This window comes from Pelmatolapia mariae, linkage group LG6 (assembly GCF_036321145.2).
Source record: "Pelmatolapia mariae isolate MD_Pm_ZW linkage group LG6, Pm_UMD_F_2, whole genome shotgun sequence".
Lineage (NCBI taxonomy): Eukaryota > Metazoa > Chordata > Actinopteri > Cichliformes > Cichlidae > Pelmatolapia > Pelmatolapia mariae.
This window is the reverse complement of record NC_086232.1, coordinates 2,474,384-2,498,320: the sequence shown is the minus strand read 5'-3', so window position 1 is coordinate 2,498,320 and position 23,937 is coordinate 2,474,384. Positions and strand designations below refer to the sequence as shown.

The window sequence follows — 23,937 nt, the reverse complement described above, 5'->3', positions numbered from 1 at the left end:
GAAAAGGATTCCCACTTTGAGTGAGTACATTAAGTTTTGACTTAACAAATAAATTCTTATTGAACAATGAATCAATGATTAACAGTTCATGGAAGAATACGTATGATAACCAACCTGTTCTACCCTAATTATGGTATCAACTAATACTGTTTAGTATGTTATTTGTACTTCAACACCCTTCTCTGTCATTTGTAAAAAATGCTTCTTAACCTGTTGACAATGTTTTTCAGCAAATGCCATAAAAAAGCTATAAAAATCAGTCCCTCAGCTTCTGATAAAAAAAAATCAGTGGCACAGCATTTCAAATTATATGAAGCAAGCCAAATAAAAATTGGTGCTCAAAAGATAAATGAGAGAAGAGAGCAGACTTCAGCAAGGCCTCAAAGAGATGTTCTCATGGATGAGTAACTTGTCTTTGTGCTTTTGTAAAGGACTCAAATATTGTTGAAAATATGCTCCCATGCTGTAAAATGTGTGTGATATAGAAGCTGGGAATTGTATAAATGAGTGTGCTTCTCTGGTGACTCTGTCTATTCAGTGGTCTATACCTGTCTGTCTATACCTGTGGTTCACAGGCTTCTCTCTTGTTTTCCATGTTTATAGACATTTCAGTCGACTTTAAATGACTTTACCAATGCTCAGTTGCTAAAGGGCTTATGGTAGCCTAATTGAAGAAAAAAGTGCAAGTTTATAGTATAAGTTAATAAACGTACCTTGTCCCCGATCACTGACTGGGGCTGATCAAAAGGTAGAATGATGTTATGTATATCACTGATTACTGCTGTAAGGTTTGGGGTGTTTTTGCACTTCCACAATGAGTGAATGAGTTTGCTTGAGTATGACGTTGCAGTAAGGGCCCATATAAAGCTTCAGGCAAAGAAACAAAGAGAGAAGCAATATTCCACCTAACTAAACCAAGGATTTCACATAGGGTAAACAGAGCTTTTGTTCCAAAGTGTAAACAAAAAACTTGCCAGCTTTTGTTTGGTTCTCCTCTAAAATTTTTATTTTGGACAGCTTATATTTTACAGCTTATATTTAGTGATAGCAGTGAGAACAGGCACTGCAGACATTGGTTTTCTTTTGTTCCACAGCACGGTCAGTCCTGCTTCACGAAAATCTTGATGTGAAAAGTAGATAAGAGGATTCAGACCACAGTCTAGATATGACAAAATTGTGGACAATGTCCTTAAAAAGTCTGGTGCCGGTGACAGGTCCATCTTAGCCAGCAGGATCAACTAAAGCAGAAGAAATATTCTGTGAGTGTTGATTTCAAGAACAACTGCTGTGAAAAAAAATGTTTTCTACAAAGAAAATGAAAATAAAGTCAATTAAAGTTGTTTTTTAAGAACTGTAATTAGACAAGGCAGCCTTAACCTGGGAATACACCGGGTGCATATAATTGAGCTGGTATCTCTGATACGATTTTGTGTAGTCTTTCTCATGGCTTGAAACCACATTCGGAAAGACTACACAAAATCGGGCATTTAGTCTACACTTGTCTTTTAATTTAAAATTTACTGGATCCCCTGTGCTGCTGCAGCTGTTCCCAATGTATGGTTAGTTCTGATCCTGTGTATGATTCAGATGATGCAGCAGAACACGTGTACATGAATGCTTACTCCATTAATTAAACCCCATCATAAATCTCCTTTTTTCAGTAGATATTTCCAGACCCTATTTTATTCCTAAAGTGTTATACTTTGGGAATACTAAAACTATGTAATCTGTATGTGAACAGCTACAGGTCCCACATAGCAAAATTCGTATGGCCCGGATCTGGCCCACACAATGTGCTTACACATGGCCCACATACCGCAAAGAATGATGGCCCTTTGGTGGCCTAGACCTGGTTTGCCAGAGGTGGCCCACACATGGGCCAGCACAAGACCAGTTGCAGACACACTGGAGGTCCTGTGCTGGCCCATGTGTTACCTCTGGCAAACCTGACATGTATGACAGCAAAATAATTTCACATCCTTCTGCATGCTAGGCCAATAAAGATGGTGGCTACATGTCTCCGAAGTTTTCTTTGCACTCATGTGCCCACCAGCGACTCATGATCCAGCTGCAAAACCTCCTGGCAATAAACAACTTATTCAACAACAGCTCGATCCTCTTCAGTTTCCTGAACAGTATGGCATCATGCAAACTATAACATTTTGGCACGCCTTTAGCCTCCTGCATTGACACTGTTGACCACAGCGCATGCTGCAGGGAAGGACCACTCTGCTGCTTCTGCACCAGAGACTCATGTTTCTCTAGACTAACCCTCTTAGTTTTTTCCACGTTCGTGCCTGACTCCTGACTTCCATGAACAGTAACCACTTCTGGGTCAGCCTGTTCCTCACCTACATCCTCACAGGTTTTACTCCTATTAACAGATTGCACATCACTTTTATTTAATAGGGGATCGGAGAGGTCACTTAGAAGGTGGTTCACTTTTCCTTCTGGCTCCACAACTTTTTTGGCCTGAGCCTAACAAATCACACATGTCAGGAAAGCTTTAGGAAACTTTCTTATCTCAGGGGAGTCCACTGGCTGACAGAGCAACTTTACATCCACAGATTTTGTTATGGGCAACGATGTGCCCAGGTTTAAAGGGGAGATTTTGTGACTCTGCCATATTATCAAGGTAAAGCTTGTGTACCGGCAGAATCTCATAACCCCCAACTACACCTCGCACTGTGGTGAACGGTTCAGTAAAACTAGAACTGGGTAGTTCCACCACCCCTTTTCTAATCAAAGTGTTCGGAACTCCAGCCACTTTCCACGGGTTTTAACAGGTTTCTTCCTGTTAAAAATGAGTTTTTCCTTCCCACTGTTGCCAGAGTGCTTGCTCATAGGGGGTTTATATGACTGTTGGGTCTTTCTCTGTCTGTTGTATTGTAGGGTCTACCTTACAATATAAACTGCACTGAGGCGACTGTTGTTGTGATTTGGCGCTGTATAAATAAAATTGAACTGAATTGAAGTTCGGTAACCTAGGGCACTGATTTTTCTTGTGACCTAATCTATGGCACTAATAATAGCAGAACCCATAGGAGAGTTCTGACTCCTACTTTGGAACTGAGGTGGTCCACTGGGCAGAGGCTGCTGTTGTGTTAAACTCTATTCTGGCCCTGATGGGCGCCAGGTCCTACCTTCACCCAGACCAAGTGAATCATCCTCACACCTATCCTCATTAACTCTCCTCCTTCCTAGACCAACTCCCATCTTAAATCCATGGGCACTTTCGTAACAGTTGGCCAACTATGCTGCCTTCCGGGAACACACAACATCACATTGATTAAGACAAAAAAATTTCAACCTCCCAGGGACCACTCACTTTAAATTGCTCCAAAAGCATTAGGTCTCTCAACTTCTGATACTGAAAAGCCTGAGATGAATTTATCCAACAGCCGTAAATCCAAATAAGACTCACGAGGCTGTTGTCTCAAATCACAAAACCTGTGGTAAGTTTCCAAAACACTACCTCAAGCCTCCAATACAGCTTTCCTGAGAGGATCATATTACAGACCTACATTTGTGTCTAGCGCTGCTACTGCTCTCTGAGCTTCCCTGTTAATGCAGGTCTGAACTATCAAAGCCCGCTTATCTTCAGGCCATCCCTTATCTATAGCAACTTTGTCAAACATCTCAAAAAACACATTAAAAGTGTTTTCTTCAAATGAGGGCATAAAAAAACAAGCTCTATTAAGATTAATCTATCATCACCTCTGCATCCTGCCACCTTGGCTTTTTCCACCTCTAATTTGGCCAGTCTCTCCAAGTAAGCCCTCTCTTTCTCCCTCTCCTTGCACAACTCTCTTTCCTTTTGCTCTGATAACTGCTGTCACTTTTTTTCTTCCGCTATTCACTTTTTCTTTTGCTCTACCCACACTTCTTCTAACCGCAAATCTCCATTAACCAGAGCGCAGCGAGACCTCCTCTTCTTGTGCCAAAGCAATCAATTCATCCTTTTTAACCTCCTAACTTGCTCAAAACTCCTCTACATGACTGAGATTACACTGTTATCTATCTCTGTAGCCATGCCAACTCCTGACACAAAACATAAAACTGGGCAAATCACAACAATACCAAATTAACACAATTGTAAAACACCAAACCCACCAAATTGTCTTAACAGTTTTACTCATCTTTTCTCTTCCTCTTTTTGTCCTGTTTCTTTCTAATCCTCCGCCTTCTTCTCCTGTCTTTCGCCAACCTAGCCTTCATTTCCTGTCTGCTCTGGCACAATACCGCACAGATAACAATGTGTAAAATAAAATAAATAAAACAAAAAGATTAACAAGAGGAGCCTACAGAGAGCCGACAGTCCATTTCTTGGAAAGCAAATGTCTTTGGCACAAAAAAGCATTCTGACCATGATTGTTCTTGGAAAAACTGCTGGACAGGACAGTTTGTTTAAAAAAAACAAAGAATTGCCACTGTACCTCAGACACAAAGAAGGGAGTGTAGCAGATCATACAACAGGACCCCAACAGAGGAGTAACTTTAGACAGATCTTCTGCTTCGTTACTGAGACAAAGACAAAATTAAAATGGAGAGTGAAAAATGGTTAACCCATATTCATGGGTATACCCCCCAAAAACCATAACAAAAACCAAATGTGTGCCAAGGCCCAATCTTAGCTGAGAAGCAACAACATAAAGAAATAGTAGCACTTGTTTTGTTAATATGCTAAACAATCTGTGGAAAAATTCAATAAGTAAAATGTAAATTTTATCCTTGGATTTTAAGCTTTGTAGTTTTGTTTAAGATAAACCAACAAAAAAAAAACCCCTTCAATATGCATTAACAAGTTTCATGCTTAAATGCAAAATGGAATAAATTATGACAAGTACATGAATATCAATTAAAATAAGGTATATATACAATTTAAAGTATAAAGTATAAAATAAAATAAAAGAGTCCCACAGCATTTTTATATTAGTCAGAGGCCAAAAATGGGTTCTGTCCAATGTTCCCTCTAAGCTGCGCACGTGCGCAATTGCGCACTGCTGGCACGGTCTCTGCGCACAAAAAAAAAAAATCTAACCTGAATTGAAATTAAAATGAAAACTTTAACAATTCTGTTCTGCAGTGTTAGTCAGTAAGTGACTGGCTGCTCCCGTAGATTAGAACGATGCCACCTTATCCCATAGTCCAGCCAATGATGCGATTCACATTCGTATATACGCAGCTAATCAACGTGGTCGACAGGCTATGACAGCGTCCTTATGTGCCGACACCGGTGTTTTAGCTAGTAAAGCGGCGTGGCTGATGTGGAGTGAAGCCACGTTAATGACAACGTGTACAACCATTGGAGATGTGAGCAGGACAGACGGAACAACTGACGGAAAAAGTGTGGACTTTATACCAGTTTTTAAATTGTGTTGATCGGCCACGTAAAACCAGAGTTATGATAAAAATATCTGCAATGTTTGGTTTTCTTCCTGAATACTATCGTTGTTTATATTTACTGCGGGAAGAAACGGTAAAAACTGCGTTTTATAAGGAAAACGCTGTCCGCCTGTGAGCAAAAACAACCCCCCTCCCCCAGCCTTTCCTATTGGTGGAAAAATGTACCATGTCGACCAATCAAAAAATGATATGGCAACATGGCATTTAGTTATTTAGGAAGGGGGAAGTTTTAGGAGTGACGGCGTGTTTGAGATGTGAGAGATTTGCGACGTTTAGCGCAAATCTTGTGTAGTTAGTGTGTAGTTAGTGTGTAGTGTAGTCAATAGTTTTGTTGTGTGTGTCAGAACAATGAGGCGACTGCTGAATGTTACAGGTGTTACAGGAGTGATACATCTCCTGTTGTCAGGCCTGCAGGTATCAGGCTGTTGTTCTCCTTTACCTCATAGTGGACACAAATTATTTTTTGGAGTGGCAAAAATAATTTGTGTGGCATCAAATTTGATGCAGAACAGCTGATTGTTCTGTAAATAGTTTGAAATGTTTATTTTAAAAAAAACGCCTTGGCTGCATTTTTAGGTAAACAGCTGCAAAAAACTTTGTTGTTTGCATAACTCAGTTACTTTTTTGAAGAAGTAACTATATAATTAATTGCCCAACATTGGTCATTATATACTGTATTTTGCAGACAGAGAGTTACAGACTCTCTCCCAGACCTCAGACTCATAATACAAGTCAGAGCTTTATTTAAAAAAAAAAAAAGAAAGTTGTGTTTATAAATTGGAGTTCAAGTTATTTTTACTTCCAATAGTGTTAACATACTACACAGGTCATGAACAAGATTTTTAATTTTCATTGTAAGTGGGCTAAAGCAGTTAATTAAAAGTAGTCTAACATAAATGTAAATGCTGTAATTTGATTATTTTAATAAACCATGTAACTTGGATGGATTGGATGCTGGCGTGACCACAGTGCACACGTCTGCTGTTGCTCACAGTGGTCCAAGGGACCGCTCAGGGAGTTTGTGTGTTCGCTCAGACACATGAAAAATTAGAGGGAACACTGGTTCTGTCAGTAGTGTACTTCCTGTATGAAATAGATTTGATGTGTGTTCATGTGTGTCTGACGTGTGTTTCTGACTGAGTGAGCATGTGTGTCTGTAAGCCTTCAAAGGACCATGCAGTGGCTGTAATGAGAAATAGTCAGCATATCAGAACTCTGAGGTTTCCCTTGTCTTTTGATGCAGCAATGGCAATAATTGCTGCATCAATAATAATAATTGAGTGGGCAATACTGTGGCCTCACAGCAGGACGGTCCTGGGTTCAAAGCCACCATCTGGGCCAGGCCTTTCTGTGTGTCTGTGTGGAGTTTGCTTGTTCTTCCCATGTCTGGGTGTGTTCTCTCTGGATATTCGGGCTTCCCTCTACGGTCCAAAGACATGCAGTTAGTGGTTAACTGGTGACTTTTAATTGGGCCTAGGTCTGAATGTGAGAGTGAATGATTGTATGTCTCTCTGTGTTAGCCCTGCGACAGACCTGTCCAGGGTATATTGCCCTGTCGTAGCTGGGATACACCCCCGTCCACACTAGCGTTTTCAGTCGTTTTCACAGAGTTGTGCGTCCACATTGACTGCACATGCGTGAAGCGCAAGAAGATTCGGCCTGCCTCATTTCTGTCAGCCATTTATTTACTTTCCGGGTCGTTGAAACATCGTGGCAAAATGTTGAGGAAAAGCACCGAGTTTTTTAAATGGACTAACAATGAGGAGGAGTTATTGCTGCGAGTAACACAAAAGTACAAACTTGCCAAAGCGAGTGAGAATTAAATAATTTGAAGAAAAGCTATCTGGAGCATGTACAAACTGATATTAATCTTTAATAGGGCTGTCAAAATTGAGAGCAAACAAAACAACTGCTGTATAATGCCCTCCGCTATCTCTGTTTAATTGGTCACATGACTAAAATGCGTCATCGTTTTAGAAAGTCTGCGTTTTTGGGTGTCCACACTGCGACGGGACAGCTCCGTTTTGAAATGTATGCGTTTTCGAGAGCGTTTTCAAAACGCTGCATTTTTCCTTGGGGAAAACGCCATCTCAGTGTGGACGGGAGACCAAAACGTTTTCAAATGAAAACACATTAGTGTGGACTTAGCCTCAGTCTGTTTTCTCCAGTCTCACCTGCCTGCCTCCCTGCCTTCACGGTTTGAAATAACGGATCATTACTCCACTAGACTCACCCAGGCCTTGTTTCCTCGCTTCCCCCTTCCTGTATTACTCCACCTGCATTCAGTAAAAGGACCAGATGTTGTAGTCCCTGATAATACTTTGCTTTAAAAGGAGAGAATCTTGAGGGATGGCTGTTATGAGGAAAGGCAGCCCAGAAACTTTACCAGCAGCACACATCGTTGTGTGCCTCAACTTTCGGTCTTTTACCCAGGCTAATCTGCCTTTTTTTCTTTGGGGGGGGGGGATTAGAGAGATCAGATCTAGGTTATCATATTAAGGTTTGGGACACATCGTAAGGGCTGATCAGGCCCCGGAGTGTGTCACTGGTTTGCGTTAAATTGTTATTTCACTTCTTCTTTCTTCTGTTTAGTTTTCTACAGTTTATTTTCTTCTATCTATTCACTGCAACTGAGAAATAATTCTTACCTCTTTAACATTTATGGAGCCTCACTTCTTCAAAATGATAGAAAAGGTGACAGAGAGAAGTAACACAAAAGGGACACGATAGGAGAGAGGAGAGAGGAGAGCTGGAAGGGGGGCGCCCGATCTGGCTTCCCACACATTCCCGCCGGATGGGGCTGTACGCTCTACCTCCCCACTGCCTCCCAGAAAAGGGAAGAAGAGCAGAGGGGAGAAGAGCGGAAGATTTTCTTTTCTCTCGTGGTTAGCTGACTGCCTTAGCTGCCCAAGTGATGTCAGCCCTTTTTAATCATAGCCAGTGACTGGTCCTCTCAGCAGTGTTAGCTAGTTCTCTTATAGCCTGCCGTTGCGCCTGTCCTCTGATCCCAATCTCTCTAAGCAGTTTTGCTGTTGTACTGGCAACAAAGCCCCTGCACCCCACTTCCACTGGGCGCACCTTGATCTTCCAGCCTCTGTCCTCTGCCTCAGCTGCCAAGTTGGCATATCGCAGCTTCTTACGCTCAATTGTTTCCTCAATTGCTTCCTCCCATAGTACCGTCAGCTCAATGACGTACGCAAGTTTGTGGGAATTAGGCCATAGGACGTCTGGTCGCAGAGTAGTTGTTACGATCTCTGTGGGAAAAAATAGCCTCTGATCTAAGTCCACTTGCATCTGCCAATCCCTGGCAACCTTCAGTGGGCCCAGGTCCAGGATTGAGGGGCATGTCCTCCACTTGTCTCCCTCCCGGACAAATGTTGATGAAAACTGACGCTCCTCTTATTTCGTGAAAGGTTGAGTGTTGATGGATTTTCTTTTGCACTCATCTTTCTCTGCTAGACACCTGAGGACCTGGTTGTGTCTCCATGTGTATCTGCCCTGAGTAAGGCTAGTCCTACAACCAACCAAGATGTGCTTGAGTGTGGCTGGGACTGTGCACAGGGGGCAGGATGGGTCCTTTCCAAACCACATCTGCAGATTTATTGGGGTAGGTAGCACATCGTATGTCGCTCGGATTATGAAACTTAGTCTATTAGACTCCATTCCCCAGATTTCACTCCATGAGGTTTCTGAGGTTTCCTCTTTTCCACACTCTCCCAATTCATCCAGCGACCCTGCTTGGCCAGTGCTACGGTTCTGGCATGTCTGGGTGTTTCCTCCTGTCGACACACCTCCTCCACCGCAAACATGTAAGACTGTTCAGACTGCCACTGTGGATTTCCCCTGTCGTTACTCCAAGACCCTCCTGACTCTGCTCTCCCTCTGTTTCAGTGCCTCACCATCATCCAATCTTGCACCACTGTTTCACTTGCCAAGCTCTGCCAGCCACGGTTCATGTTCTGTCCCCTCTAGTGTGAAATACCATAGTCCATGTTCATAGCATTTTGCTACCACAGTTTATGTTCATAGCTTTTAGCTCCTAGTCAGAGGACTCATAGTTCATATCCATGCATTCTAGCCTTGTTCTTAGTTTTAGCTTTTTCCTCCTTTATATTTACCTTGTGCATGTAAATAAGGTTCTGTTCACTTCACTTTGAGCCTCCGCTTGAATCTGCTCCTGGATCCATTTCTTGTTTCTGGGTCATGAGCTGTAACAGTTATTTGAAAAAGCCATGCCACTGCTTCCTTCCTCTCTCACACAGCTCAATCCATATGTACTGTACATGGCACGTATGGGTCTTTCTGGAATATGTTGAGCAAACCTTGGAGCAGCTGGAGAACACTTCAGCTTACATGGTTTATTGTTGGCATGGCTGTAAATCTTATATTTGGTACACTGACGTCTGTAGTCATTGAGTGTTTTGAGCAGGTAGTGCCTCAGCACATCAGAGACCATCTACCCCCCTCCCAGAGCAAATTGGTCCATGAATGATGATGTCATCACCATCGCCCTTGAGAAAATATATTTTACTGTTATTTTATCATTGCATCAGAATCATATAATAAGCATTGCATTAAAGCATTTATTGAAGCTATTGACATTACATTAAAGTTTGGATGACAGTGATTGTTATAACCTCATGTTAATCTTCTATTTACAGGTTTTAGTATAATCATATAATCTTTCATTGCAGGTGTAACCATGATCATCTTTATACACATTACCGCCTGGTGCTTATTATGGAGTTGTGCTCAAGTCAGTAAGGGTTAAAAGCTACAGTCAGCGGGATGTTTGGCTGATCTATTGAGGGAAGTGGCTCAGAGCGTAGAAGGCCGCACATGCTTACAAGACACTTACATCATGTTATTTTATGATCTTTTATTTAGTGATATCTTTTGTTAACCTTTAAGTAGTGTGTATTGGCAATAATTACTCATTACTTCATTTACTTATCATCATTAATTGTTATTGGATTAGAGAATTTCTTTAGGCTGTCGGCCTTATGCTACAACTTCTATTACAGGTATCGTCATAATCCCATATTAATATTTTCTATTACAGGTGCAGTGATAATCCTTTTCATATACATGCATTGTATTTTTGTGCTTGCCAATGAGGGGGGCTCGATCAACTAGTGGAGGGTTGGAAACTTTGTTCGGCGCGAGGACCGAACAGTCTATTGTGTTAAGGATCTTGAGCTATAGAAAGAACACGCTTACAAAACACATATACCATTTTATTCACTATTGTCCTTTATCCATTTATATTCTTTTATTAAGCTTTGAGTAGTGGCATTTGATTAGAACATTTATTCAACATATTACATGTATGGTTTCAGTTAGGTTATTGCACACATGAAGGGTTGGCCTCTGTCCTTATAGACAGAGTGAATGCTGAGGCCTAGGCGCACACACGGTAGTTAAACTCATGTGTAGGGGAGAGTTCAAATATTTAAATAATAGTTTGCAAGGCCTTGTAGCTGTTTGATTATGCTTGCAGGAGAGACGGTTTGTTCCAGGGGATAAGCAGAGTGGAAGATTACTGGGAAGGATCTGGCCTCGGGAAGAAGAAGATGTTCTTCCAATGTGTTAAAAGTTATCAACATTGATTGTATTGTACCTACTTTACGCATGAGGGGGCGTTCTAATACCCTGATGTTCATAAAAACTATTGTTGTGTGGTTTTCGGTGAGAGAGTTTTGCTGTCTGCGTGCAGTCTTTGTCTCCCACACGTGTGTTCATTAAAATCGTCGTTTTGACTTGACCCGGCCGGACCAGTGTTGTTATTTTGGTTTTCCTCTTGTATCCATCCCCAATATTTTGAACCCGTAACACCCTCCACAGAGCGCTGAGCCAAACAAACAAGCCAAACAAAGGCTTAGCACTGTAGGGCTTCGTTAGCATGTAGGACTCCAGAGACAGCTGATGCACACTGGCAAGCAGAACATGACTCATGCGGTAGCTGAAGCAAAGCCTCAGGTGTGGGAGGACTTTGGTGTGGCCATGACTGGCAAACCATCATGCAACTCTATATATCATAGAGATGTATGCCTATGTTGTATGCCTTCAATATCATTTGAAGACATATGTAAGGCAGTGACTGGAATAAGTCACAGGGTGTCGCTGTTGAGCTGCATATACATTGTAGATTTAAGCAATTTTGACCATTTGTCCTCTGCAGGGGAAAGCAGTGTTCTATCCACATGATGATTTAGGGTGGTGGGGTGTTGCTGAACATAAAGTAATACTTTAAGGACCTCCTTATTCCCGCTGGGATGCCTTCTGCATAAGAAGCCGTCTGGGGGGCGAGGAATAACTTGCCCCTCACTAGGGGTAATGTCACTGAGGTAGCTAAATAGCTTCTTGTTGGCTGGAGCCCTGGGGTGAGTGAAGTTTTCCCTAAGTTCCTAAAGGCTTTAGATGTTGTAGGGCTATCTTGAATGACACATCTCTGCAACATTGCATGGAGATCTGGGGCAGTGCCTCTGGACTGGCAGACTGAGGTGGTGGTTCCCATCTTTAAGAAGGGAGAGAGGTGGGTGTACACAAGGGGATCACACTCTGCCTGGGTAGGTAGGTTCCACGGTACTGGTTGTTGAACTGCGGACACAGAGGAGCAATGGCGTTTCTGTCCTGGTTGTGGAACACTGGATCTGATCTTTATCCTCTCAGATATATTTGAGGGGGTGTGGGAGTTTGACCGACCAATCTACATCTGTTTTGCATTCAACAGCATCCCTCGGAGTGCCCTATGGAGGGGTGCTTCTGAAGTGTAGGGTGTCTGGTGTCCCATTTCTGTTGGGTGTTGGATTTCACCAGGACTGCCCTTTCTCACTGATTCTGTTCATAATTTTTGTGGACAGAATTACTGGGATTAGCCAGGTGGCAGCAAGCTCCTACTTTGGTGGCCTCAGAATTTTATCTGTGCTTTTTGCAGATGATGTGATTTTCTTGGCTTCATCATGTGGTGGCCTCCAGCCCGCATTAGAGCAGTTAACAGCAGAGTGTGAAGCGGCAGGAATGAAAATCAGCACCTCTAAATCTGTGGCCATGATTGTCAACCAGCAAAGGGTGGAGTGCCAACCTTGGTCAGGGAAGAGTTGCTACCACAAGTGGAGAAGTTTTGGTATCTCAGGTTCTTCTTCACGAGTTAGGGGAGAGATTAAATAAAACCTTGATAGATAGATATGATACAAACCACTGCAGTGCAGTACCTGTAATACCTACAGCGTGTTCTAATCGCTCTAATAGGATATTATGATCGACAGTATCGAACGCTGCACTGAGGTCTAGCAGGACAAGCACAGAGATGAGTCCACTGTCAGAGGCCATAAGAAGATCATTTGTAACCTTCACTAAAGCTGTTTCTGTGCTGTGATGAGCTCTGAAACCTGACTGAAACTCTTCAAATAAGCCATTCCTCTGCAGATGATCTGTTAGCTGTTTGACAACTACTCTTTCAAGGATGTTTGATATGAAAGGAAGGTTAGAGATTGGCCTATAATTAGCTAAGACAGCTGAGTCTAGAGATTGCTTTTTAAGTAAGGGTTTAACTACAGCCAGCTTGAAGGCCTGTGGTACATAGCTGATTATTAGAGATAGGTTGATCATATTTAAGATTGAAGCATTAATTAATGGCAGGACTTCTTTGAGCAGTTTTGTAGGAATGGGGTCTAAAAGACACGTTGATGGTTTGGAGGAAGTAATTATTGAAGTTAACTTAAATGAATATCAATGGTACTAAGATACCTGTAGATAATATTACATCTGTGAGATGATTATGAGTAATTTTTTCTCTAATGATTAAAATTTTATTGGTGAAGAAGTTCAAGAATTCATTACTAGATAGTGCTAAAGGAATAGTTGGCTCAACAGTGCTCTGGCTAAACCACTAACCCTCCAATCAGTAGATGACTTGCTCTATCTCCTGAGCTACAGTCACTCCGCAATATCAAGCGCCTCAAGGCAACTGCTGTTGCGCTTTATAAATAAAACTGAATCGAATTATTTTTTTGTCTGCTGTGTCATCTCCTGGCTGTGGGCTTGTGTGGTGGTAAGCAGACTCAGCAGACATTCCTAGAGATGAGCAATTTATTTATAGTGACTTCCATTATAGATGAAACTTAACCAAATCTCCCCCACATAAACTCATAACAGAAAACAAAACACATGGACTGGGTAGCACAGCTCACCTCTCCTCCCTCATCTGAACCAAGCTGAAACTAACTATATGTAGTCAGTCTCAGCTGACTGTCAGTTCACTTTCACTTAGTCTAGCCAGTACCACTAGCTTAAGATGAGAAATCTAAAACTCAACACAAATAGCTAAGAATCACATAAAGCTCAGAACCCTCCTGATTAACTCATTTACACAGCTAAATGGCTCTACATAAGAAAAATATTCTCAACAAATCATTACATAATCCTGAAACAAACAAAAGAAAACATTCTTATTGAAAAAAACCTTCTCTTAGTTTAGCCTGATGATGTCAGACATGACATCATGTCAGACATGACATCATCAGCACTTTAAAAGTCAGGAAATGCTGGGCAGGCCCTTTGCAACACCTGATCTACATGGAGACTCAGAACAAAGAAACAATGGTAAGAATGAACAAATAAGTTAAATGTGCAACATAATAAAAAATAAAATAACTTGTGGCTATTTGAGGATTTCACAGCATGAAACCCAGAGGATTTAGCCTATTTTTCCCAACCCACTGTAGATCACAAATAAAATTTCCTAGTTTTGCTCACTGCCATTGGATTGGAACTTAGATGAATTTTTGGGAACTTTGTAAGGAGTTTTGCCTCCTCAAAATAGATTATATCCTGCATGGGGGAAGAATTAACCTATGACCAGGGTGTTCTCTCTCACGTCCACAAAAACGGAAGCAAAACTGGTAGTACATAATTAGCAACAGTTTAGATTTGATTATTTTAAGCTTTTCGTTTTTTCCTAAATTTTTTAAGAATTTGATTATGTGATTATTTATTACTGACTGAGCTGTTTGCTTTGCCCTTGCAAAATTGGTTAAATTTTAAAGTTAATTTCTGGACATTGGCCTTTTTAGTTTCTTTTTAAAGGTAAAACTTGTGTATGGATATTAACATCCCCTGTTTTGAAGTTCTTATAGGTTAAAATGAACAGATTCCTACTTTCCAGACCACTAAAGTAAATCCTAGCAAATTTCCAAGTGCTATAGATCATTAATGAATGTGGCTGTTGACTGTAAGCAAGCTTATTTATATAGCACTTTTCACAGATAAAAATGACAAAGTGCTTCACAATAAAACCAGAAATAAAAATAAAATAATAATATAAAACAATAAATTGAAAACATAAAACAACAAATGAATTAAAAACTTGTCTGTGTAGAAATATCTTCAGTTGCTTTTCAAAAGAGTCAGTGGAGTATGTACAGCGTAAAGACAATGGAAGAGAATCCCCATGTTTTGATCCTAATACATGGGGCCAATAGCAATCTCTGACCCGAAGACCTAAGAGCTGTGGAAGAAGCATGAGGTTATATCTGAGGTAATATCTTATAAATTACCACATCTCATGTTCCTATTTTCTGCCTTTTTACCCTACTATTACCTTTTTATTACCAAGCTGTAATAGAAAGTGTTACCAAAGACTGTTACAGTAGACCACAAAAGAAGCAGTAAAAGCATGAATAATCATCTGAAGTAGTCTGACGCCAGTAGTCTGAGTTTAGAAATGTCTTAGATCATAAAAACTATTCAGAACAAGTTGTTTGTAGTGGTTCACAAAACGACCTTAACTGTCAAATATAACGCCCAAATTTCTGAGACTTTATTGAACAGAAGAGTCTAAGAAGCTGATTAATTTCTGCGATTATATGGCCAGGAGCAATAATCAAACTTTCTGTTTTCTTTGTATTTAACTGGAGGAAGATGTCATTTAACCCTTGCTTGATTTCTGTCAGACAATTAATAAACTAAGCTTTGAAAGAATAGTATAACAGTATAACTGACAGTCATCAACATCTGATAAGCAGTTGCTAGTATTTAACATTGCCTCAAATTGTTTTTGCACTTCTTTCAGCTGGTTTACCTGTCACTAAAGTGGCAGCCAGTAGCCATCATTACAGAGCAGCCAAAGATGAGAAGTAAGGGGAAGAAGATGCAAATGGAGAAAGCACAGAGATTGTAGACCAGCATGTCTGAGTAGCTGCTCTCCAAGAACACAGTACAGAGTGTCTCAGCAGGATCGTACCTGGAAATCAAAGACGGTAAGACTGACATGAATATAAGAACAGAGAACTGCAAAGCACATGCTGAAAGCTTTCAGTTAGCTACATACCTGATCCAAGCATAGACAACAGGGATGCTCCCAAAAACTACCCCTGTAACCCAAGAAGCCAAACATGCTGTCACCATGACAACAAAGATGGCGCCATCTATCGAATTTATGCCAATTGATCTCTGCACACATAGGACTGCTGTAAGATAAATAAAGTATATCTTAATTTACCTTAAAATGTTGTTATAATAGCCCAAACATGAAAAACAACGTAGATTCATGAAATAAAACAATATGACAATACAAAGTAATTCTTATCGTGTTTTAAATGTTTTGCTAGCTCTGGTTTATTTGTATTAAAGCTTGTGTAAATTCAGAACTGTTTTAGTTTCACGAGTTTCAGAATATTCTGCCAGATTATGTTTCCCGAACCAAAAGATTGACTAATTGACCTAATTAAGTATCCTGACAAAAGGCTGTATAGGGCCAATTGGCGGTCATGATGTGGTGTGGTGTGTGGCAGGAGCTGCAATTAACAAGGTCTGTACGAAACGTGCAGGGTGTCTCAGAGATTGAAAGGGCAGGAAGGCGCTGGAGAGGAAAGTCTGGGAGCAGAGTCAGTGAGACTTGAGTGTGGGCTGGTAAAGTATGGAGCTTGAGCTAAAAGCTGGAGTTGGAGCTATTCGCCACAGCCTCCTGGATCCCTGTGTTGTGTCAAGTCAACATATGTTGTGAGATCGCACAAACACAGCTATATTTGTTAGTGATGCTATTCCTTTCTCTTCAAAATCACAAGGGTCCAATGAATTTTCAGAAGAGTAGTGTAAGTCAACTACTGGTAAGGTGGGTAAGGACATAATAGAATGTGGGGCACATAGACCAATCACTGTATTGAACCGGGACTATAAAATGTATACTACCATTTGGCAAAAAGACTGGAAGTGATGTATTTTTTAATCAATGACCAATCTGGAATCACCCAGTATAGGAAGACTCATGATCATATAGGAAGAGCTTTTTATACCACTGAATGTATAAACAGAGAAGAAGTGGGGGCTATTTTTTGAGTCTGGCTGTAGAAAAGGAGCATTTGATTCAGTTGGATGGGAATTTCTTGATAAAGTTATGGAAAAATTTGGTTTTCACAAGATGTTCACACACAATACAGCAAGCTTGCATGTTCGTTTGTGTATTTTTTGTTTTGTTTGTTTGCTTTTCATATGTGTTTGGTTACAGGTTGGTGACCTGTTTTATTTTACTTCTGCTCTGTCATTTTATTTTTTACCTTTTCTTCTTTTTTCTCTTTACAAAACCTCATTTAGATTTATTTATTATTATTACTACCTATAAATAGGTACGGTGTATTGATTTCAAAGGACAAACGTTAATTTTTGTTAAATTTAATTACTTATTATTATTAGTTTTTAAATGTAATTCTTTTACTGGTTTAGTCTTAAAAGGGTAGACATTTGTACATAGCACTGAATGAAATAAAGCATGAAATAAAACTCAGTAAAAATTTTCAATTAAGTAGTTGTCTGGTTCAATTATTTACCTCATAACATTTGAATGGAACATCTACCTTACATTAAACTCAGTGCACATTTAGTTTAGCCAAGCTCCATTTTCAAGGGTTTAAACACAGAACAGAGCCATGTGGTCCTATGTGTATGAAGCTGTGTAGTACCTATACTCCCTATAGATGAGCTGACAAACGCAAACTTCAGCAGGGTGACCACCTCACACCACGGTGACTTTTGACCTCCTGTGAGTATGGTCAGCATGGAGGTCGAGATGAGGAGGAGGCAGGAGCCTTGACAACACAGTTCATTATCAGAAATGAGTTAGTTATCATGACACTGAGAAACCAACAAACAGAGAAAAGTATAAAAATGATGATAATAATAATAATTATTATATTAATAATAAATATTATTATTATTAATTAATCAGTAGTATTATTTATATTTATTTAGAACACCCTTTAAAAACGCCCAAAGCCAGCATACAATAAATGAACAAATCAAATAATGGATAGTCGTTGGTGCATTTTTACCTAAGTCTGAGAGGGTTAGACTCATGAAAGGAAACCAGTAACGACAGCAGAACTTTCCTCGGCACTTAGAATCAATGACACAAGAGGAGGAGTGAACATACAGTCCCATGAAAACATTTCAACATATTTGAACAAATAAATGCAGTCCTCTTTTTTAAAAAAAGTGCTTACAAAACAGACTACACCCTGATTATGCAGATAAAAGGATTATGCTGCCTCTTCATTTGTACATTGAAATGCTTTTTTAGTCCCATTGCCACAGGTGCATAAAATTAGGGCCTAGCTCACTGAATTGAACTGAAGAGTTACAACTCTACAGACCTTGTTAAACGTAAACGTTAATGACAGTTCTATTAGAAAAAGACAGAACTAGTATGACTTGTTTGTCAGAAGAAAGCCTCTTCTCTTTAAAAAGAGCATGGCAGCAAGTATTAGCTTTGCAAAGTTTCATCTTAACAAACCTCACGATTTCTGGAACAATGGGAAAACTTTCTTGCTGATTAAGAACTTAATTTAAAATATTTAAGTTAAAATTTTCTAATAATAGACAAGGTTATACTAGTAGAAGGGTGTTTTCATAATGAGGCATTGCTTTTGATATATTAACACAATTAAATAACAATTAAACCACTGGTAATTGTCAGTTAATGGTAAATATTGATTTCTATAAGAATAACATTCATAAAACTTCATCTAGTGGTTTGGTTTTCTGCACACAAAGATATCTAAGATGAAACATCAGTGTGAGGAACAATCAAACCTCCTTACCAGAACTTTGACAAGCAGAGCTAAACTGTTTCCCATAACACCCATGGTCATCTCCAAGCCCAACACAGTCACCAGAACCCACTTTTCTGGATTTGACCATGGAGAATCAATGAATACAGTCCCATTAAGCAACCCAGTCACTGTCACACAAGAAATACAGAATACAGCAGAGTTTGTTATAACATTCCTGCTTTTGCAGGAAAAAGTCAAGTTTACCTTTTGTTTTCTTTTGTTTTCTTTTGTGGTTGTTTGGTCTCAAGCAAGCAACTGGTTACCTTTATGGCATATTACATACAAATTTGAATAATGGACCAATTATTATAGTTATATATTGATAATTATAATAATTGAATTAATTATAATTGTTATAGTTACATTTACTATTATTACTTTGAAAAGGAAGGTTTAGATTTAACTTAGAAAGTAAATGTTTTGAAAGTATGTTTTTCTAATATATAACATTTATATTTAAGGGTTTATATCAAAACTCTTTAAAATTTTTGACAGCAAATAGGCTGCACTTACTTGTATGATGAGTCCTGTGTCCACAGCCTTCAACACTGGTTACTGGGTAGTTTGTAATAAGTCAGCACTACAGCTCAGATAAAAGTGTCATCAAAACCATTTTCAATTAAAATTCACATGCTTCATTAAGCTCATATAGAATGGCTCTGATGCACTTTCTGTGTGTGCTTTTAAATGATCTTCTACTGCTACTAATATTACTACTAGTTAACACCATTATCACATAAGTGAAAACAACACTATGGTAAAATGTTATACCATAAAATAAATGTGGAATTTTTCCAAATGAACAGGGAATCAACATCACTGTAATAGCAAATGCAGACACTATATTCCCAAAAGTATTCACTCACCCATCCAAATCATTCATTTCAGGTGTTCCAGTCACTTCCATCAAGCACCAAAGCATGCAGACTGCTTCTACACAAACATTGTGTAGAAGTGAATTCCAGCATGGTACTGTGATAGGATGACACTTTTGAAACAAGTCCAGTCATAAAATTTCCCCACTACTAAATATTCCACAGTCAAATGTTAGTGGCATTAAAACAAAGTAGAAACAAATGGGAAGAGCAACTCAACGATGAAGTTTTGAGCCATGTAAAATCATAGAGTTAGGTCAGCAGATGCTAAGGTGCATAGTGTGCAGAGGTCTTTCTTTCTGCAGAGTCAAACAGTATAGACCCCCAAACTTCATGTGGCCTTCACATTAACTCAAGAATAGTGCGTAGAGACATTCATGGAATGGGTTTCTAAGGCCGAGCAGCTGCATCCAAGTCTCACATCACCAAGCACAATGCAAAGCATTGCCAATGGATTTGATAACCGTGGAGACGTGCTCTCTGGAGTGATGACTCACATGTGTCTGTCTGGCAAGCTGACAAACAAGTCTGGGTGTGATGGTTGCCAAGAGAATGGCACTTATCTCATTGCACTGTGCCAAGTATAACGTTTGGTGAATTATGGTTTGCTGATTATGGTGTGAGGTTGTTTCAAGAGTTGGGCTCTGTCCCTTGGTTCCATGAAAAGAACATTTCATGATTTAGCATACAAAGACATGCTTCCGACTTTGTGGGAAGTTTGTGGGGATGGCCCCTAACTGCGCATATTCCTGATCCTAACCCAGTAGAATAGCTTTGGGAATAACTTCTGTGAGCAAGCCTTCTCATCCAATACCAGTATGTGATCTCACAAACGCTTTTCTGGAAGAATGGTAAAAAAAAAAAAATCCCATAAACATACTCCTCAACTTTCTGGAAAACCTTCCCAAAAGAGTTGAAGCTGTTATAGGGTATGTCGAGATCATATTAAACCCTATTAATTATGAATGGGATTGCACCAAAGTTCATGTGCTTGTGGAGGCAGATGAGAAAATACTTTATGGAATACATAACAATGATCCTTGCCAATAAATCTTATACCACTGGAAAGCCTGTTTATTTTCCCTTAAATGGTGCTACATTTGTAAACTTGGCCTTCAGTCTGGAAATGGTAATGCACTATAGCTAGGTCCATGCTCACTTTGCTGCTAATCAGGCACCTGATGTGGGCTGGCATAAGCCTCCTTGGTGCCAGGAGAAAAATTGACTGACTGCCTGCAGTTAGCTGAGCTGAGCTGTGCTCAGCGGTAATGCAAGGTCGTCCGACTCTGTGGAGGAGGAAACGGCAGGGCTTTCATGGGAGACCCCAGCAATTCAATCCACAGAAGATTTTACACTAGAACAACTTGTGACAAAACACTCTGCCTTTGACCAAGTGATCAAAATCGTTGGTCACATGGATGCAGTGTTCACATTGCCATACTTTGTGATGATTAGGGACAGATTATATCGAGAAAGTCTTGACATTTGCATCTAGGAAGAAGACACCCAGTTGTTAGTGTCTAAGATCCGCTGGGAAAGGATTTTCTAGGTGGCTCATTACAGCCCTATGGCTGTCACATGGGATATGAAAAAACTCTATGCTCAAATTTGGAACAAATAATGTTGTATAAAGATGAGAACACCACACACACACATAGATAGTAGAGAGGGACAGGTAGAGAGCTAGAGGTGGAGAGATAGGTAGAAATGGCAGGCCAGACCAGTGAGGACATAGGGACCATGACACTATGATCAAACAAATCATTTTAAAAAAGCAGGGAGTAAAAATTACAAGTACAACCCACTAATGCTTGAAACTACATATTCCTCCTACATTCAGTGATATAATACCTGATGACGAAAGAATAGGTCCAAATCTTTTGAAAACATCAGAGTTGTATGCAAGATTATCTGTACCAGTGTCTGAGAGCCAGCGGACCTGTACTGGCTCGACAGAAAGAATCTTCAGAGACACTATCTGCTGAGAAGCAACCCCAGGATCTCACTATTGAGCTCAGCAATGAGATAGATGGCTTGTTGCAAACAGTAGTTTTGGAGAGCATCAATGTCACCCTAGCATTAGTCCCAAATCCAATGTCACTGCCGGAAAAAATGAATAGAGTGTAAAATTTTGGCACCTGAAAAAATTTAACGTTCATGCCTTTTTCCACTTGAAAAATAATACTTTTTCAGATATTTTGTGGAACTGACAAAAATAAAATGAACTTTTTATACCACAGATTCTGCATTTGGAGGTTTCACCCCTGATGAAATGTGTAATTCATGATCAAATGCTTCTACATGGAGGTCAAGAGTGACATGCTTGTGCCTGCCTTCTTGCTTGAATAAAATATTTAATCTCATTTTTTTTCTATCCATCTATCTATGTTGTTATTAAAAAAAACCTTTGGCTCAACTTTCTGAGGTGTTTTAGTCTATAGTTGTATTAAGTAAACAAGAATATCTGGTTTGTGCAGACTTCTGCACAACTATGTAGTGTACACACCAAAGATGGCTGACTGTACTGTTGCAAAAATATTACTTAACTGTAAATGTGCAGTGAAAGGTGCATTTTTTTTAAACAATAAAAATGTAGTTTTGACAGAAAGTAAAAGTATATAGTTTCATGCATCAGTCAAAACACTTGACTCCAGGTACACAATGTCCAGCTGAAAACACTTCACACAGGTCGAGTTGCCCGAGATTCACAGAAAATGCAAAATATCTTTTGATATAGCTCATTATAGGGATGAGAAATGTCTTATATCAGGATATGAGGTTTTGGTCATATCGCACCAAGGTTATTATCGTTAACGAAAACTAACGAAATAACGAAAACTAGAAGTGAAAAAACATTTTCGTTAACGGAAATAAAAATAAAAACAAAAAAAGTGTCTGTGAAGGTTCTCAAAAACAAAAAAAGGAAAACTAACTAAAACTGTAATGAGTGTTCACAAAACTAACTAAAATTAACTGACTTTATAGCAAAAATGCGTTTAGTTTTCGTTGATGTGTGTGTGTCATACAATAGTCAAGGGTGAAAATGAAGTTTAGTTTCCAGGTTTTTTTCTTGCTGTGTCTCATTATGCCAGCAGGTGGCAGTACGTTAGTCGAGTCGTCTGTGTTGCCGCTCCGTCCACGCGCAGAATCATGTCAGGAAAAGTCGGGAGAAAGCGCCAGAGTCCAATTTGGGATTACTTTGAATATGACTGTGTTTTAGATAAAGCAAGTGTCTTGTAGTGGAAAGAGACAAATTATGAGGGACATTTCTAAAGGGAAAAAAATCCCACAAACCTTAAAGTGCACTTGAAAAGCTCACACAAGAAGGCTAAGCTAGCTTACCTTGAGAAGGTAAGGGAGCACGCCCAACCCTCATCCCCAGAAAACAGAAGCTAACACCAGGCAAGATGCATCCCGAGACAACAGGACTGGGATACCTAACTGTGTGAGTCAAATGCCTTAACACCCGGTGCTGCAAGAGTTAATAGTCTCATTGGGGCCATGATATACATTTTATAGTTGCCTGGTATCAATGGTTGTTCATCTGCCTTTATTTATTTATTTATTTAAAGAACCCATAGGTGGGAATGTGAGTTGTCTGTCTCTGCGTGTTAGCCCTGCGACAGACAGGGGGCCTGTCCAGGGTGCAGGGTATGGTAGCTGGAATAGCAACATACCCAAGGATAAGCAGAAGAGCATGACTGATATGATGAAACTGTGATTTTGTTACACTTAATTATTGCAAACACAACTAAAACTATAACTGAAACTAATCAAAACTAAACTGAAACTAAGGATTTTCAAAAAAATAAAAACTAAACTAAACTAGCAAACAGTTGGTAAAAACTAATTAAAACTGATATAAAATTGAAAATCTGAAGTCAAAACTAAATAAAAATAAAAACTAATGAAAATTGCAAAACTATTAAAACCCTGTATCGCACAGCCCTAATCCTTTGTATTTTTAGCTTTTCTTTCCTTTTTAGCTTAAAAATAAACAACAGCAACAAAAAACTTTAAAATATCTTTTTGTTTCTCTTTTTTTCCTCAGAATAAACTGTGACTAGTCTCAGTGGCTGAGATGGAGGAGCAAAACAGTGACACGTTAACGCCGACTGCTGAAGTTCCTGTATGAACTGAGCAACTCTGAAAATCAAAGGAAAAGCTGAATTTATTTTATTTAAAGCTCAGATTGAACTTGATGGACTAACATGCAGGCTGCATTCAGGACGTTATCACAGTGATATATGAAGCGTGGTACCAAGAGAAAGTGTGCACACATGGCGTGTCACTTTATGCTTGCTCTTCTCCAGCCTCTGGTGTCACTTTGTAGTCATTTGTCTTATTATTGTCTTATTTGTTGCGATTTAGGTTCTGTGCGCACAAGCAAGGTTTTTGTTTGGGAAGTAACCGTGACCTCGTTTTCAGAGGCTTCTCTAACATTTAGTGGTCGTGCAATATGTCAAACTTTTTCCTCTACTTAAACAGCTAAGAGCATTTGAACACAGCGGAGAAAAAGCACTGAAGATTTTCAACTGATGTTTAACTGT

The 23,937-nt window shown here is 39.7% G+C and overlaps 1 protein-coding gene across 1 annotated transcript; it reads right to left on the bottom strand.

Annotated features, from left to right (window-relative positions):
- Positions 1-1,025: 1,025 nt before the first annotated feature.
- Positions 1,026-22,763, bottom strand: si:dkey-9i23.8 (galanin receptor type 1). Its single transcript, XM_063475570.1, has 8 exons — positions 22,730-22,763; positions 18,501-18,640; positions 17,733-17,796; positions 17,364-17,516; positions 15,737-15,875; positions 15,488-15,649; positions 4,437-4,521; positions 1,026-1,238 (listed from the first exon to the last, which is right to left on the bottom strand). Exons 1-8 carry the CDS (start codon positions 22,761-22,763, stop codon positions 1,026-1,028), a joined length of 990 nt encoding a protein of 329 aa, XP_063331640.1.
- Positions 22,764-23,937: the final 1,174 nt, after the last annotated feature.